Source organism: Symphodus melops, assembly GCF_947650265.1.
Source record: "Symphodus melops genome assembly, chromosome: 3".
Classification (NCBI taxonomy): Eukaryota; Metazoa; Chordata; class Actinopteri; order Labriformes; family Labridae; genus Symphodus; species Symphodus melops.
Window position 1 is genome coordinate 21,585,955 of NC_136693.1, and position 19,403 is coordinate 21,605,357.

Consider the following 19,403-nt stretch of genomic DNA (forward strand, 5'->3'; position numbering starts at 1 on the left):
CAAACTATGACAAGGACAGGGACATGAAGACCTAATTTGATGGAATAAATGACAGAGATCCCCTGCTCTCTCTCTCTTTTCAACTAGCTTTTAACCTTTCTTCATATTATCCTTTTTCCTTTGTTCACTTGTTTTCATCTCTCCTTCCCCTTGTCCTGCTTCTTTTCCCTTTGTCCCTCTCTCCTCTCCGTCCCTGTCCTCACCTCTCACTTTCCTCAGCTCCAGTCCTCTGCCGTAACTCGACACTTTCTCACAGCAAGCGCCTGACTCTGCCAAGTTGTTTCCCTGTGTTGCTCCACTGTTGCCATGGTGAGACAGTGTGTGTGTGTGTGTGTGCATGTGTGTGTATGAGAGAGTGAGTGAGCAGCTACGTACACTAAACTGCAGCCCTGACGCTTGTGACAGAGAGTGTATGTGTGGATTCAAGCAAACTAACTGCTGTAAAGTGTAAGCTTTGAGAAGGTTTGTGATGTGTGTATCAGCAAAATAGTGTGTGTGTGTGTGTGTTTGTGTGTGTGTGTGTGTGTGTGTGTGTGTGTGTGTGAGTGGCTAGCATGTGTATTAAAACAGATTTGAAAAACCAGAGCATGATGGTCAAGGTCATGAGTGGGTTCATTTTATCTGGCACTGGTCCCTACTGTGGCACCACATGGGCACGCACTCACACACACACACACACACACTCTCTACAGCTCACACAGGCTTGCTGTTTGCCAGGCACACGAGGGAGGGCAGAAAGCGCCAGGGGGCCAGTTGACTGTTTGTTTAAACAAGGTCAACGCACACGCACACGCACGCACGCACACGCACACACACACACACACACACACACACACACACACACACACACACACACACACACACACACACACACACTGTATACTGCATGAGGGTTGTATATGGTCTTACTAGACTGGTCCAAACTCAGTTCATGCTCATTCTATCCTCCCCCACTCTCTCTCTCTCTCTCTCTTTCACACACACCACTCTTTCTCTTTCGCCTCTCACTGGCTCTTTTCTCACTGAGCATTAAGCCTGATTACAACACATGAGATCCGAGCCTCCGACATGTTTACATCGAACACAGCCCCGAGGCAAAGCTACACCGTATACATACACAGCCGGTTCACACAGTGCAAACTGCATGGCTTTGCATTGCTGTCTGTGTCCCGTTCCCCCATTATGACAGCCAGTCCATTGACAGAGCCATGTTGAGTGTGAGAGAAGCCAGTCAAAGACTTCACTACAGAAAGACTGTCGACCCAACTCAGCTAGAAAGTGATGGAACGAAACGGGTTAAAAAAGCGTTTAAAATGTGAGAGTGAATGACAGAAACAGACAGTAATGGGGTCACGGCCCTCTATTCAATCACTGGGATCAAAATCCCTTAATGCATCTGAGCCAGCGGAAATATATGACTGTCTTGGACAGCTTCTGATATATTCTGTTACAAATCCTTGTTACCAGACACCATGGCTTCATTTAGATTTATCAACTGTCGCAACAAGTTTAAAGATGGGCATCGCATTTCTCCAACTGTCTGTTTTCTTTCTTCAGTGTTTGAAATGAAGCAATGTCCTAAGTTGTGTCGGTGTGGTTTTCTAATACTGTATGTGTAACTGTAACTACTTTCTTTTGTGTTGTGTCTGCCTGCCTCTATCCATGGCACCAGGTAATACCAGTGGGGCTCCTTATATTTGTGTGGGTGCTGCAGCACTCAATTAAGCTGGTTAAATACGCACAAGGATACCTCAGCCAGCCAGAGAGGCTTTGGACTTATATGTCTCCTAGCAACAGGTGTACCGATTATGGTCTGCAGCGAGCCCCAGAGGAATGGCTAAAGTAGCCTGTCAGACATGCACAGGCAAGGCCATCCTGCATGCACTGAACAATTCTTTTTTTAGAGTCAGGTCCACATATTAAAAACCGTGTGGAGTGTAAAGATTTTTAAATATCTTTTAAAATGTGCATTTGCAATTTTTTTTTGGTATCAATGCCACAATGGTTGTTCCAGTTCAAGATTTCTTAATTCTCTTATATGTTGTGCTGAATGAAAGCCTCACAAACTTTGCTGACAGATGAACTTCTACAACGCTCCGCTGTGGCTAGTTACGATATCATTAGCCCTGAGGAGGAGTCTCTGCAGCGTTCATCATTAAACACAGAGCAATGAATCATGTCTGTCAAAACCATTTCAAAGTAAACACTCTCACACTTTGTGGTCTGTGTTTGTCTGGATACTGTAGGAAGTGGATGATCTCCATTGGCAGACTGATCAGCAGCTGTTTAACACGCTCACATGGCTTCTCTCGAGTGATATCACTTCATGTTGGTGTCCAATCCCACCGCTCTGTAGTCTCATGCTTTAACCTTTGAAAGATTGAAATCTATTTTTCCCAACTACTGTAACATTTATTTCAAATATATAATAAGGCCCCAAACACTGTACGCTATGGCTTTTACAATAAAAACACATGCACGTGGTAGAGTAGACGCAAAGTACAAGAGGAAATGAATTGTCTGTGTTTGTTACCTACATACACTCTGGATGAACATTTAGAGGCTTACAGGGCAACATAAAGCCTTCATACTCCATGTAGTATTTCACCAAAAAAATACAGTCGCTTTAGAGCTTGATAAACAACTTTATAAGTAAAACAACAAACATTTATCACTAACAGCAAAACACAATAGCCAAGGTTTGTTGCTTCATGTAGGAGCAAACGACAACTTCCAACTATATTTGAATTGGAATATAAAGATGTGCCCCGTCTGCAGGAGTTTGCTGATGCCCTGTTTTAAATGGATATGTCTGTCAAAGAAGTGCTTACAACCACTACTTTACCTGGAGGTCATAACTTTAGTATCGACGTTGTGGTTGTACCGATGCTGTTTGGGATGCTTTTTTTTTGCAAAACTATCCCAGTCTAAAAGAAGTGACTTCAGGCATTACCCTCAATCTGTTTGTTCAGGCCTGATGAATAAACACAGCACAGAAGAGTGAAGGGTAATACATCAATAGGACAAAGACATAGCAGCTCCCTTGTCTTACTCATACACTCTCCCTCCAGTACATCATTTTAGATCTTTAAAACGTGTTCAGTACACATAGGCCCACAGCTCCCTCCCAAGACATTGTCTTCTTTTTCTGTTAGTCAGCAGCTCAGTGGCGGATTGATCTGGGCAACAGAGTGGCCACAAAAGGAAGTCATCGCCATGTCCAGATGGCAGCTATGCCGTCATCTGGTGACATCACGCCCCCAGAGTCAAGACCTAAGGAGAAGAAAAGGTCCCGCAGGGTGCAGGCGACATAGAGCTACGATATGTATTCAGGGTGTGTTTGGTGTTAGTCAGCAGAATGATTGATTTATAATAACCAAAACATGGTTTAAAAAAAAAAATCTACATTCAATGTTGGAGAAGCTGGAGAAGCATACATGCTGGCACCAGTGTCATTCTGCCTCCTGGGAACAGCTCGCTTCACACCTGAAGTACACCTGGGAAAAATGCAATGTGCAAGCTTGTTAACGCAGCCCAATGATTGGCTGAATGACTAACATCTACTTTAGCTTCATGTTTTGGCTGTATGCTATTTTTCTTTGCGTAGAGTTGGCTTAATATCTGTCATCTTGATGTATACGAACCCTAAAAGAAGAAGCACACACACACGTTTTCTGTGTCTGTGTGTGAGTATGTATGCTTCGTGTTTGATTGTTTGTTCAACTGATGTTGTTTCTTTAACAACAGTAATGGAGTCAGAAACTAAAGAAACAACCTTTAAAAATGCTCATTTTTGCATTGTGCATCGAAAAGAGGTTTCGATCACCAACAATAAAGGAGTGGGTGTTTAGTAAATACAGTCTGTTAGACCTGCTAGACAACCGCTGATACGATCAGACTCAGACAGAAGATGCCACCTGTTCAGATGTTTGTTTTGATCTTTACGTTTTTCTGGGACATAAACTTCTGTGTCAGTGTCAAATAAGTGGGTTAAAGTCAGTCCAATAAAACAGAACATTGATTTTAAACAATTCAAAATGAGTCAAATGGTAATTAGGTTAATCGAACAGCTTGAGGAGGTGAGAAGTGAGTGTGTTAAAATGAACAGTCTGAGACTAGCTGATGTGTAGAAAAGTGACATTATACTGTAAATAAATATTTTCTCCTTTTTTACCCCCAATTCAACTAATGCACAGATCTTTGATAAAGATCTAAAGATAGGAACGCTGATATTTATCATCTGTTACACCACTAACATCTGAGCTAATCATGTAGATCCTGTGGATCAGTTTCCAGCTGACACAACACTAATAGAGCTCGACTCATAAGCTTCTGCAAGGAAACTGCTATAACCAACATTTCCCTCTGGGGATGGGGAATGAGGGCAAGCGTGGCAAACGTTCGGTTGAAAAAAAAATTGGCGGGTAAATTATGCATCGTCACATATGGCGGGATAGGATCTTGGTCTAACTGAGGTTGAAATGGTTAATGATTGGCCTGGAGGAAGCCTGAATGTATGAGGACACATGCTGTTTCTAATGCAAAACAAATGGCAGTGAATTAGCTAGTTAATTCTAGTTGTGTTGGAAAATGTCTCGACTGTTTAACACAAGTGTTTAACATACTTTTCAAAACGGTTCAACTTTGTCTCGTGTGCAAAATAAATGGCAGGGAAATCCCTACCGACAATGTGAGGTACCAATGGTTTGTACAACACAGTGATGAGAAAATCAAAATATGAATAATATATAAACATGTGGATGTGCTCATCTTACCACAGATAGAAGAAACGTATTTAATAAATCACAAGACGATCAGATCTTGTATGTGTTGTGTAACAACAGTGCACTTTCTGACCATTTATGAACATTTTGTCCATGAAACAATGTGATTATTCAGTATCGATACAGGCAGCACTGCAACACTGGTAGAATGGATGCAAGTCCCATTGTTGCCATGGTCCAGCTCTTAATCATACACACAAAGGAAGCTTATCAGTGTGGTTTTGAAAAATTAATGGGACTGATATCCTCCGCTCTCCTACAGCAGCCCGAGCTTTGTGCAGGTGCACCTCGTCTCTCACTGTTGCTATCAGATAACAAGCAGCTGACGAGGCTGCAGTGACAGAATCCTGCCTGCCCGGGTGACTTCCTACCTCAACAGGTGGATTTACAGTCTAGCTATGGTAGAGGATCCATGTGTGACAAATACATATAGTAAATGCCAATATGTGAAATGAAACCCTCGAGGTTATGTTCTCATTCACAACATGTGGATGATGTTTGAGCTCTAATATATTGCAAAAATTGCTCATTGTATCATGAAAACGTTCAAAGTGAAATGATTTAATATGTTTGCATGAGGTAAATTCACAAGGAGTTAGATAATAAATGCTTGGTGCAGTGTTGCTATTATTATTGTTATTGTTAATATTGTATAAATCAGCCCTGACCACAGAGAGAAATGTAACCCCTCGTAACACATTCACATCAGTGTTCCGATTTGTTTAACAGGACAAAGAACAGACACTTCTTGATCTGTTAAAGAGATCTGTGGTTTTCATTTGCATGTGATGACAGGGGGGAAAAAATACATTTCTACCACTAAGCACATCCGTATTTGAATAACAGTGTTCACAGTTTCCTATTATTTCCACCCTGCTTCAGATCCTGTAGTATATTGTTACCCAGACGTGTGTGGAAATGTCCCAATTTGTTACCTTGACAACCGGGTGGCCTCCGGATGCTGCCTTGATTGCTCCTCGGCTGCCCTCCGTCTCATAGTGTGCTCGGTGGTGGGCTTTGGGCTGCACCTCTATCTTCAGGTCATACTGGCTGAACTGGTTTGGCAGTGGCCAATCAAGAGGAGGCAGAGAGGAGGTCCTGAGGAGGAAAAAAAAAGACCACAAGCATGCACACAGATTATGCACACATGATATTTTTAAATAATTCAGTACAGGTATTTTAATCAATGCAAAATCCCAGAGTAGGGTCTATCAAGACCACCTCTTACTGTCGTTAGTGGCTGATGAAAAGATCTGTTAAAACCTGTAGTATTCCCCTTTCATGGTCAGAGACAGTATAATAGGTCAAATGGGGGTAAACATGCAGGGTACTCAGCCCCCAGCAGACGATGAATCACTGAAATGCCCACATGCACTACTCCTGTTCTTAAACATCACACTTGTAATAAGCCATGTTCAGCTTTTTGGATGAATCACTTTCTAAAGGGGCTTTTCTTCTGTGAGTCTTCAGTGTGGGTCAGTGAATAGCAGTGTTTGTCAGACAGTGAGTAAATGGCTGTGAGTGTGAGGCTATGTGAACACTGTAGACTAAATTACTCGTGCAGTACGCCACAGGAGCTGGCATTGTGTGTTTTTCCTCGCTGTCTTTTTTAGTCTGTGTAGGCCACAATCATATTTGAACAGCTGCGCTCAAAACTAAAAATTCTCTGGCCTCTCCGCAGATAAACGATGACCCTCAATCTGAGTGCATTAGTTGAGTTCCCCCCCCAAATTTTTTTTGTAAACATTAAAATCGACGGTTAGCATCAAAGCCCTGATCTTTTCCAAACGTTGATTATATTTTGTTTTATCAATTTTATCAAACTGAAAAACAACCAACAACATCCACTAAAAAAAGCTGATTTTAAAGTATAAGGCCACATGCTTTTTTGGGGCTAATTTGAAAAAATTAAAATTAAAAAGAGCACAAAAAATATGAAAAGTTAATGTTCCTTTCTTGTTTTATTAATGTCTCATTTTCCATATTAAAAACATTAGTTGTTACATTGCTAATCCACTGTTTTGTCCACTAAGTTTTCTAAAGATGTCTGATTGACTCTAGATCTTAATGTATTGGTTTACATAGTTTCATATCCCTTTAGACACTACAACAGTACACAGGTTTAACATGGCAGGGGACTTGGATTGTAGTAAAAGCCACAATGAAATCCCTGATCACATCTTGGGAGTTTACAAAATAAATGATTCATTTTTAAAGACGAGCAGTTGGGACAACACAGGCTGTATGTGGGCATTCAGCATACTGTGTCTGGTCTTATGTATACACAAGCCTAAATTACAGACCCTCCCAACGTGTCCATGCATGTGTGTCTGTGTGCCTATAGCTGTGTATGCTACGAGCCTGAGTCAGTGACAGGAAGTCTAATGGGCCCACCTCATGTTTCTCTCTGAGCTCTTCATCAGTGTTGGCCTCTGTAGGCTCTCCATCCACCACATGGTGGCCTGAGCTCTTATTTGGAGGCAGCACAGGCTCCTAGCATGCGAGTGCACTGCATGACAGATATTTGCATGCATGTCTTTGAGGTAAAGTCTTTCAACTTTAAGCGTATAGGATTGACTCCTTTAATTCTTAGTTTTCTAAAAGACTGCTGAAGTGTTGGCTGTGTTCAGACACATGTGATCACACTGAATTAAAAACATGTTACTCAGCATTCAGCGAAGCTACTTCACTTCGCAAACTACCTGACAGGCTGCCACTTAATCCGAAGGGAAGACTGCATTTTGGAATGATCATGAACACGGCTTATATTTTTTTGTTTTGATCAGCTGACGAGCTCCATGCTACAGATTCCTCTTACCACAATAAACATGAAATCTTTTAAAAAGGCCAAGTAGGATATGTTTTTCTGGGCACATAAACAACTTTTTTCTGATTATTCCTTCCTTCAAAGTCACAGTTTTAATTGTAAAAAAAAAAAGGAATAAAAAAAGACCTTCTCTCAATATATTTGAATTTCAAACATATCTAAGATCTACAACAGTGCAGCAGAGGCATCCTGACCCATATGTTTCCTCATGGCAGCCATGACACAACGGCCCAGGAAGTGTGGTTTTGCTTGGCTGCTACGGTAACAGGAGCAGAGTATAGAACATAGGAAATATGAGCTTTGGGACAGCAGCCCATGTCATGACATCACATAACCTTTCTCAAATGTCTATCCAGGGTGTCAGGGTCCGACCCAATCCCTACAACCTGCACTGTTATCTCTTTAGTCTGGAGAAAACAAAACACACCAATTAATTCCATTGAATAACGTATCTTGCATCTGAAGCTGTCATGTGAATTTTGTGAACACAGACTTTCAGTTCTTACTCTCGAAAACATTCTCTCCTCAGCTTGCTACGATGACTTAAACTACGACATGTTTGACACAGAGTGTTACAGGCCCATTGATATCATTACACAGTGCTCCTTTAGGTTCTCAAATCAACATGTATATTTTTTTGAATTGCATAAATCGCGGGATAGTTTGTCCCTTTCTGCACACCATAGTTAAGTTGCTGTAGCGTCTTCCTGCTCTCACAGTGATGCTCCACTATTGCTTGTTTCATTTCACTTGAGAAACTCCTCGATGGCTCAGTTAATGAGTTCAAGTACTTTTTCATCGTCCCCTCGTTTCTCTTTTCATTTAATTTTAATCCAGAACCTTTTTCCTTTCCCATGGTTAAGTTCATGCAGTCACTTTCTGTTGATGGGAAGTTCCTTAATGTCTTTCAAAATAAAGCAGGATTTGATCCAAACAGGAAGTGAAGTACCTAGCTTACAAGTTAGACACACAAGTAAGAGTAATTAATACTGATCAAATGTTGAAATTATGCAATTAAAAAAAATTATAGTTTGACATCCCTCATTTTTTATTTATTTACCACTACATAACTATAATGTAGCCTTGTGTCTTTAAGATCTATGATTTGTTTTCAGGCACATTTTCACACTATGACAACTACATTCATTTGGTGTTCAGCAAATGTATCGTTCAAATTTTGACATTCAACAGGCAATGTGCGCTGTATTCTATAATGGCTCCTGAGGAAATGTTTGTAGGTCAAGGTAAAGGTAAACAGCAGAGTTCAAAACAAAGTAGTAGCTGCTGTGTTTTGTCATAATAAAGCTACCAACTCCCAGCAAGTGTGTGTGTGTGTGTGTGTGTGTGTGTGTGTGTGTGTGTGTGTGTGGGTGGTGTCCCTCTTGCCATATGTGCCCTGTACTGATTTACAGTGCTAGGGGCCAGTGTGAACAAACAAGGCCATGTCTTCATCTGCTGCACACATTTGAGAACAGACAGCCCAGCAGACTTGGGAAAAAAAAGTCAATCATGACTTTCTGATTGCATCCATCGCTCCTTCATGTGGAGATGTGTGCCTGTGGTTCCGTGTGCCTGTGGTTCCGTGTGCGTGTGTGTGAGAGGAAAGGTTGGTGCTATTAGTTTCTTTCCACCCACTTACTGATCAACTTGTGTCACTCGGGTTTGACGAGGTCAGACTGTTGATACTAAGTTTAAAGTTCTCTGGTTACTCAACACTGATTTCAAGTTTTATCTACAGTCATAACATTTATCCATCTTGCTGATTGTAGTTATTTAGTACATGGCAATATTTACACTCCTTGCCTTGATCAAAAAAGTGTTTTCAATCTTTATGACAGCACATAATGATCAATAATACTTTTACCACATAGTTAACTTAGATTAGCAGCATTATGAGCTTTCTTGCCAAGCCATCATTGTGTGAGTGTACAACAACTAAACTATCTGAACAGGAAATAGAAAAAAATCGAATACCACAGAAAGAGGTTTCAACAAGTTGACAAAGTCCTTGCTGACCCTGAAAGCTATTTGTACATGTTCATTCAATTTTCTGAAAGCTTCTCTTCCACTGGATCTTAACTGGATTATTTCTAGCTGACTGTATCTACGAGATGGTGCTGAAAAGATTACCGTGACTTTGTTCCCCCTTTTTCTGCTTTTTGCACAACATCAGCACATGTACCTGAATATAGGTGTGTGACCAGGCTTGGGTTTATTCCATGAGAAGTGGGAGGGCACGGAGAGAAACTGCTCCCCTGGTCCGTCCTTCTTCAGGCTGTGCAGGGCCTCGTCCGAAGGCGAGTCCAGGTTTGGAGACATGTTTCCTTGATCATCCAGCCCTTGCTCCCCTTTCCCAGCCTGCATAACTGTTCTGTCCTGTGAGGTCTTCCTCGTCTTGGATGGGATATCAACCTCAGAGGGGCAACACTGAAAGGGTGACATGCTTACTGAAGGACTACCGACCCAGGTGTCTTCTGTCACGCTGCCCCTGGGTGAGGGTCCTGGTGTAGGTGTAGGTGAGTGGTGAGGAGACAGCGAGCTGGAGTAGCAGATGTCGGCGCTAGAATGGCGCCTCTTCCCGCAGGGGGAAGTGGGACGTGAGGACGGTCTGGAAGGTGGTCGGGGGCTGAGCCAATTTTCATCAGTGACGCTGGTGCGCGGCGAGTGGCAGGGCGACTGTCTGGGTGAGAGGCTGATGGATTGGGAGTGGTGCACAAAGGCAGGGTGGTGGTGCTGCCAGTGTGGCTGCTCTTCCAAAACGCCACTGGCTTGAGGGGAGGCACCGCCTGGGGAAGTAAGCGGGGAGCCCAAGGTGAAGCGGGCGGCTGCTTCGTTTAGCTCTGAGTCGACGTCGTCGTACACGTGTGAGAACGATTCACAGGAGGAGGCGTCAGAGAACCAGCTCCGAGAGGAGAGGCTACTGCAGGGGCTCGGGCTGAGCGAGGAATCCCGATATGAGTGATCCAGGGGTAAGTACAGGTGGTCCCTGGACAGCGGTCGATCACCGTGGTAGTCCCCGTCAGGCCCATTGGCTCTCAGCTCATCCTCGTTGGCATCCATCTCCTGCTGGCAGCTAGGGGAGATGGAGGTGATCTGTATACTGGGACACTCAAAGGCTTTGGGTGCCTCCACGGGAGCAGAGGGAAGCAGGGGCGACGTGCCGTACTTGGAGTCGTGTGCCTCATAGCTGGGAGGCTCCGATCCCGCTTTGTGCGTCTGAAAGCGCGGGGAGCTGCTGATGACCTGGGAATGGGACTGCATGCCATGACGAGTCAGGCCAATAGACTGGTGATTGGTGACCATAGACTGAGGCTGACCCACATTTAGGATGTAGAATGATGTGTTGTCATCAGGCTCCAGATCTGCCAGAGGAAAAGGAAGATAACATTATGATACACATCATCTGGGAAACTTTGAAGGGAAAATGTGATGGTTATTACAACATGTTCTTTGTTTATTATCTAATGCAAATATCAGAGTTGTCAATAAGCTCATACAAAACAGAACCAGTTTAAAGACAGGTTGTGTTTATGCAGATCAGACACATCAGCCATTGGTTTCTAACCTGTTATTCAATCATAACCGTCACTAACTGCATTCCTAATACTACAACTGTATTCATCTAGTTGCAGCCCTGTTTATACACTGTCCTGTTCTAAACTGTAACCAGGCTTGCCACCGACCCATGTGCCGTTGCACCTTGAGTTTACATCGACAACAGAGCCCAGTGTCAGGAAATGAGAGGCCACAGTGCTGCGCAGGCATTGTTCCAAGAGGGATAACCGATGAACAGCACTACTCAGGAAACAAATTCACACAACGATGCGTGCTGTCGGCTGTCATCACAGCTAGCGCCGACAGGCTATTTATAACAAAGGTCATCCGGCACAGGCAGTAAGCACACACACACACACACACACAAACACACTCCCACACATAAACAAATAGACAAGAGCCCACTGTCCACATTGGTGCAACTCTGTTAGAGCTTATTGATACATTTTCATTGGATATGCTCTGTTGCTTTCAGTGGGAGGACCCACCCCTCTACTCCCCGTGTCTCACATGTGAGATGTGCGTTTAACATCCGGAGACACTTTCAGACTGGAACACACGGAGAAGAGAAAACAAACATTTGTATTCTTTCAGAGCAGACTTTCATCTTAAAGGTTGGCTGCTCGTCCATCAAGCAGAGCAGAAACTCAACGCTTGTTTGTGTCCAGTCACCAAATCCAAACTGAACTTTACATGAGTAAATAAAGAAGCTAGAATAAACCTTTTTTTTAATTGCAACATAAAAAGTGAAAGCAAAGCAAGCGTCATGTAACCATTGCCTCCATCTCATGTATTGTTTGTTGGCTCTTTTGACTTCGGCTTCACTGTAAAACGTAAGACGAATCCTTTTTTTTTTTTTACATCAGACGTTAAGGAAAGTTTAAACTAAGTTATAAGAAAAGTAAAATCATTTTTGGTTTCTGTCCCTCTATCCTCTTAACCCAACAGCAGCATAGCAGCAATGTCTTTATTTATAGCTGCCAGACTTCCACTGGCCCTGCCTGCATGTCACAAGACCGAGCAGTGGATCCTCTGACGACAGCAACCGACTGACTGACAGAGAGCAAGAGAAGAACAGCAGAGGAGAGAGAGTCTGCACAGAAAAGAAAAGACGGCACTCTAGTTTGAAATGATAACTTGACCTCGGCGATAACGTGGAACAGAGGAAGAAAGTCAGTAAAAGAAACAAAATAAGACTGAAGCCAAAATGACACAGACATGCTCAATAATAATGAGGGCAAGGCATCGCCATGTTCTCAAAGAAAACATAAAAAACAACTTACTAACACCCATTGTTTGGTGTTTTATCTTGGAATTAAAATGTTCCGTCTCCCCTCAAGATATGAAAGAGAAGATACATCAGTGCCGTCTGTCGTCTTTCTTCCTCTATGATCCACAAGAAAAGAAAAAAGCTGCTCTAGCAACTCAACAAATCCGTATTAAAACTATTTTGAGACAATCGACGAATCAGCATAAATGATTTCAAAAGATGCTTGGGTCTCTTGTTTTTATTTTCATTGACATGATTTATGTCATGAGAAACTTCTGTCTTATGACTCAGCATTGTTCAGTGAATTTCTGGATTTCTCAGTGTTTGTTGGACAACCCAAGCTGATGGGCTTCACACTAAGTAAATATCAAACAATCCTCATTCAGTGAGTGAAAATGTGGCTTTTCTGTGAGGAAGTGTGAGTTATAATTTTTTTTCCTCTTTGGGATTTAATTTGTGCGTCACATTGTAATGTTACAAAAATGACTTGGAAAGTGAGTTTGTATCTCAAAACTAAAGAATGTAGTGAATTGAAGTTGGGGTAGGTTGAGATCTCTATCGTGATATTTCCTTTGTGACACTATGCTGTGAACTTTAATGTCAACAAGCAGAAAGAATTGCAGTTTGGCTGCAACGTTTAAAACATTGACAAGTCATCTGTTACCCAATATCAAATGTGCAATATATAAAAAAGGTATCTTAAAAAGTCATTTTATTAGAGTCTAGTACTTTGTATTAGATGTCTCTGCTGGCCTGCTTAAAGTAATAAGAGCAGTCTCCGGACTGTCTGTTCCTCACTCCGCTCAGATAACAGATTAGAAATCCTTCTGTTGGGTTGCCTCACATTTAAAATTCTCACTTCACATATAAATCTTTTCTGCGCGTCAGTTTTCTAATAAATATTCAAGAGAAGACGCCCCGAACAATCCATCAATCTGCATTCTTTGGCTCATCTGTAACCATTTTAAACCGAGTTTAAGAGAGTGAGCACACAGGTCACAGATATAGATCAGACAGGGGACGACCATGTTACCTGGCCCACAGACCTCTCCTTGCCATGAGATCAGATTAGCTTGCTACCTTAAACCATCCAGTGTGAATGAAGAGGTGGGTGGTGGGAAACCCCCCAGTCTGAGCCAAACACCAGTCACCTTAGGACAGGAGGGTCAAGAGGAGAGGAGAGGAGAGGAGAGGGGAGAAGAGGAGAGGAGAGGAGACGAGAGGAGGGGAGAAGAGAGGAGACGAGAGGAGACGAGAGGAGGGTAGGGTAAGGGAGGGGAGGGGAGAGGAGAGGAGAGGAGAGGAGGAGAGGAGAGGAGAGGAGGAGACGAGAGGAGGAGAGGGGAGAAGAGAGGAGACGAGAGGAGAGGAGGGTAGGGGAGAGGAGAGGAGAGAAAAGCGATTGATGGAGAAGACAAGCGAGCAGTGCTCAGTGCAGTACTCTTGTTTTATGAATGGCCTTGACTGCGCACACTCCTTCAGTGTCCATACATCAGACAGCCAATCTGGTTAAATAAAGACCTCTAAGAGGCTTTGCTGTACCTAAGATAATAATAGCTCCTCGTCCCTGGGAGATGTTATCGTGATGTGCAGGTTGTTGGATGTTACTGACACACAGGCACAACAAAAAACCATTCTGTTTTCAATGTAGCCACATGGAGCATGGTGATGGTGGCATCCCACTTGGCTCCTTGACACAAAGCTCAAAAGACCTCTGGGCGGGCCGTCACACTACCTTGGAGTTGTGGATAATCTGCAAAAACTTTGTTCCTCCCTCCTCCTCCTTCTCCTGTCACTGCACACAAAGTCTGTCAGGGTCCTCTGACCAGCACATATTCTGAGAAAGTGCACTTTACTACTGAGGGAGAGAGAGAGAGAGAGAGAGAGAGAGAGAGAGAGAGAGAGAGAGAGAGAGAGAGAGAGAGAGAGAGGGATGTGGCTCTTCAAGAGTAGATGAAAGGCCCTTTACTTCCTTTACTTCAGCAGGTTCCTGCTGTTGCGTGGCACCCACAATCTTTCTTTCTACCTCTTTTATGTGTTCATGTGCATGTGTGGAAGGGTAAAAAAATGTGAGTCGTGGTATATGAATATGTGTGCTCCTGTGGTTGTAGCCATGTGCCTTCCTGTGTGTTTTTGTGATGATCTACAGGGAACATGTGTGAGTGTTCTTCTGTGTTTGTGTGTGTGTGTGTGTGTGTGTGTGTGTGTGTGTGTGTGTGTGTGTGCGCTCTTACACCCCAACAGGTATTAGTGTCTTGGGTTACCCACAAGCAACAACAGCGCTCCGTGTTTGAGCTAGGGTGTAACCTTAGCCAGGGTTCCCTTTGTGGTGGTCAAGCAGATTGATTAGAGCGGGCTCTGCTTACATCCCCTGTACAGAAGGCTTTGTGTTGAGTCCAGTCTCTTCTTTCAACTCTTCTCAAGAGCTGCTGACCGACAGACCACAACAAAAGTGTGCCAGCACAGCACCAACTATATGGGTGTGTGTGCCTTATGGGAAACACTGCATAAAAACTCAGATGAGAATTCAATTAACACCTGCTAAAAAAGGTTTGCTTGATAAATGACTGCTACGTCTGCTCATATATAACATCTGAACGCCTCACTGTACAGAATGTGTCAAGTTTTAATGTTTATGTTATGGAGTAACAGCGTGAGGATTTCAGTAGCACTAAAAACTGGGGCAATGATCAAGCTGTGACGGACACTAAACACATGACTACGAGTACAGATACAGTCAGCGGCGTGTCATAGTTGGGGGCGAGGCCTCCCGTGGGGGAAAATAATCCTTCTCCCCTGGCCACCAATAACGCAAACAAATTAAATAAATATTGAAAAAAAAAAAGAAAAAGAAAAGAAAAGAATGGTTACGTTTGATTGACTATTTTTAACATCTGGGTTGGTGGAGTTGCAGGGATTCCCAGGAGCGCTAACATAAGCAAATGTAATTCCTTCCTCCTGGGGATTCCAGGAACTCTGCGGCTGGCTGGTTGCCTACACTAAACACAGAGTCTGTGACGCACATGTACACAGGTATCGTTAGGGGTGACCTGCACCTAAACCTTCCTGTCTGGGGTTGTGCCAAATCTACTGGTGATCCCTGTAATGTGGGTGGTTGGGTCCGAGTTCAAACAGAATCTATTGATAGCAGTCATGACAAAAATCTAAATGTAGGCGAATAAAGGACAGGCCAGATGTACGTATGATAAAATGGTATAATGCGCTCATACAGTTCAATTGTGTTCATTGTACCTTTTGAAAGATCATTTATGGTTTTCCCCTTTTGACGTTATTTTAGTGTTCCATCAAAAAGCCTTTCTGTGCAGTCACAGCAGATTCAGCGGAGGCTTAACAATGACAGCCTGCACCAATGCTAACATATGCCGGCAGCTAAATTAAGATCCTAATTAACAATCTCATGCAGAGATAACATCATGGGATGAACATAAGAGTGCCAAATTACAACCTGAACTTAATACCCACCAACGCACAATGATCCCTTTCAAATACAAATCTAGATACTAATTACTTGGAGGATGTTTTACTTTGACACTGAACAGAAGATCAGAGAATTTAAATTCAAGAAGAATATTTGCAGTCATACAGAGACAGACGAAAGTTATCGGAGTGGAGAACCTCCATCCTAATCCAAGGTGGCAGAAATGTGACCGAACAAATCCTGAACATGATACATCCCTCGTGATGGCGTGTCTTTTATTCGCAATTTCATTTGTCAGTGTATTTATTTAAAATGTTCAAATCAGGAGATATTATACATTTCTGTGTTGCTCTTTGATTTTCTTTGTTTTTCTGATTTTCTTTGTCTGATGTGTAACTGTAATGTGTCCTCTCTGTACCTGTACAACCCGAGTTCACGACAAAATGTGTGAAGAGCAAGTTAAATGCTCTCGAATTACACCGAAAGTCTTGTGGAGAAAAATCAAGAAAGTAAACAAAGACTATTTGACTCCTGCGTGCTGCTGCTCTAAAGCCACTTTCCAATTACAAACAGGACAGACAACTATTACGAGAAGGAGGAAAGAAGGATAACATGCAGGAGAGAGAGATCAAGAATTAGGTGATGAAGTGTTCAGGTCTGGGCAACAGAATTCCCGGTTGTGTTAGTTTGGAGGATTTAAAATGAGATGAAACCAGGATTAATTATCTGACCGGTGTAGTTTTTTATTGTTAAAAACTTGTTTGAAATTGAAAGTGTTACTCATCAGATGAAAGTCGCTTTAGCGGAGCTACAGTCAGCATTGATTCTTCAGGTAGACCCGCTGTAATCATGATGCTAGTCTGTGCTGCGGTCGTCTAAAGAGACATCGAGCCATGCCATTCTTGTACTGACTCCATCACAGTAAACACTGAAAGGAGGAGGTGATGTCCGAGCATGCAAGACCAGAAGGCTCTGCGCATAAATTCAGCATTCAGACGTAAAGTCAGCAAATGCAGGAGAGGGATTTAATTCATGTTGTTTTCTGTCTGTTAGCCTACATGACTTTTTTGGGGGGTTTGAACAAACCTACTCGACGCTGCACAAGACACCTGCATTTGGCGCTTGGCAGGAGCTTTTTTTTACAACTTTTGTCAGCATCGCTTATGTCATGTCCCTGCATCGACGCATCAGACAAACAATTGATTCCAACACGACGTTAATCATACGTCAATCTGTTTCATTCTCATCATATTATATGTTGTTATCTAGTTGTATGTTTATGAGAGAATGTCAGTACAAAGTGAGGAAAGAGAGGAAGATGATGGGTGAGAGTTAAGAGCAAAAGAATCAGGTTGGGCAAATGCTCAAATGCTGTCTTTTGATTCTATGCCCCACAAAAGGAACATAAAGGGACCCAAGATAGAGTCCTGAGGGACCTCACAGACGCTTATGAGCCAGAGTATTTTTTCCTTCAACAAATTCGAATGTAGCTATTCAAGTGCTTTTACAACCCAGGACTAACAAATCCCATATGTACGCCACTGATGAAGCAAGCAAAATTGGACATGGGGCTGCAAGAGCAAGGGATCGAACCCCCAACCTTGTGGTTGTGAGACAACCACTCTACAACTGAGCCACAGCTTCCCAGTCATGGAAAGTAACCAAGATAAAGAGAGAAGGTATTAACTCCTCCCTGGGGAAAAAGCAAACAGCTGTTTGGAAATATTTGGGACATAGACATGGGTGGGCCACCCCGCTTTATTTACGGACCATTTCCTGGCATTGGTTCTTTTTTTTAATCAGTACACGATCAGCATCTAAAAAACAGTATGGAAACGTTATCTCTTCTTGCTATCTACTCGTAACTTCAGTAGTGTTAGTAGCATCTGATACAGGCTCTGCAGTACAGTACAAATACTGTGAGTCACCATTTATTGCATCAGTTTAGGATAAGGATTATTACCGAGTCAGAAAACAAAATAAAACTCAGTTTTAAGAGCTGAAGGGTTTCTCTAAAATGTGTATTCACAAAACAAGGAAAAAAGATCAGCTACCCCAAACAGTATTTATTTATTGTAAATATTCCAGCTTCAGTCAATATTTTCTACCAATAACCTTGCATATGTTGTATATTCTGCTCAGACGTGCACAGAAGGTGTCACACAGATTGTTCTTCAATGGACAAAGACAGCCACGTGCATTAGAAGATTGAGCTCCAGGCAATAATAACCCGAAGAGCTAACAAGAGCCAACCTCACCAACAGTTCCGAGGAACCTAAGAGAGCTCAGGAGCTCCCAAAAAAAGGAGAGGTTAGTCAATGTAAAGATAGTGACAAGCTGTAATAAGATATGAAAGCAGGGAGAGATAAGACTTGAAGGGTTCAGTTCCCCCGCTCGTCTAGGCCTATAGCAGCATAACTAGGAGGTGGTCTAGACCTGATCCAGCCCTAACTATAAGATTGATCAAAAAGAAAAGTTTCGCACACAATGGTTTCAGAGAACAAAGTGTGACTGTACTAAATACCACTGATGATGGCAAGTGTCATCCACAATCCTCCAACCTGGTTCAAATACATGGATTATAATAATGTATACCATGTAACTGTAGAATATTACATATCTAATCATTCATAAAAGAATGGCAGTATTAGATAAGAATGGCTGATGAAGATATGGTGACATGCATTGTCCTCAAGTCCGTGTTAATCTGTTCTGCTTGGGGGAAGTCCTCATTACACTCCTGTATCATGCCTATAATCAGGTCAACACGGAACAACAGGACATAATCCAGGTACAAACAGGAAGACATAAACTGCCCAGTCAAAAGCATAGTTAGTCCTTCCTTTACCATTTTTGTTCCACCGGGCTCTACAAGTTCATACATGACTGGAATATCTCTACAGCAGATATCCCATGCACGTTTACTCCATACAGCAGCGGCTCAGGACCCAGAACATAAGAAATCACAAACCATATGTAGGATATTGTTAGATGAACAATTAGTGCAGTTTGAACCTCTGATGGTACAAAACATATGACGGAAACAAAATAAACATCTTATAAAATGCTTTTTCCTCCCACACACTTTTGCACCCCATTGAAAAAAAAAAAACAACCTCCACGACCCACTGGCCGGGCTTTCAAGGATCATGTTGTCAAAATCTCTTTCCTTTTGTGCAAGGCCATTGTTTCGAAAACACATGGGCCAAAATAGGAAGGCAGCCATCATCTTTAAACTATGGCTACTACTTTCCTCTGAGTTTTAGATCACAATATGTTCTTAACTATCACATTTAAAACCTTAAACTGTTGTGTTTAGTCAACAAAATAACAACAATCAATATCACTGATATCTCATTCACACCTGATCAACTGACTCAATGGGAGTGGAATAGAATAAACTGCATGGGGTAGAGGTGCCAATACCAAACATTAGCATGGCTGAAATGTCGCTGTGAGGGACAACCTAAAATAAAATGGGACTCAATCCATCCTAATCCCTGTGTAGCAAGCCATGCCTTGTAGTAA

The 19,403-nt window shown here is 42.5% G+C and overlaps 1 protein-coding gene and 1 long non-coding RNA gene across 3 annotated transcripts in view; one reads left to right on the forward strand and one right to left on the reverse strand.

The window, feature by feature from the left end:
- Positions 1-19,403, reverse strand: part of nfatc3a (nuclear factor of activated T cells 3a) — a 50,093-nt gene that overhangs the window by 23,286 nt on the left and 7,404 nt on the right. For both annotated transcript variants that reach the window (XM_079340220.1, XM_079340219.1), the window contains exons 2-3: positions 9,794-10,973; positions 5,720-5,882 (exon numbers count right to left, since the gene is read on the reverse strand). In XM_079340220.1, the coding sequence (XP_079196346.1) occupies positions 5,720-5,882; positions 9,794-10,973 (1,343 nt within the window). The remainder of the gene's footprint in view (positions 1-5,719; positions 5,883-9,793; positions 10,974-19,403) is intronic.
- LOC306821690 lies at positions 8,954-11,678 on the forward strand. Its single transcript, XR_013778826.1, has 3 exons — positions 8,954-9,185; positions 11,282-11,505; positions 11,642-11,678. It is a non-coding gene; the product is annotated as an uncharacterized lncRNA (long non-coding RNA).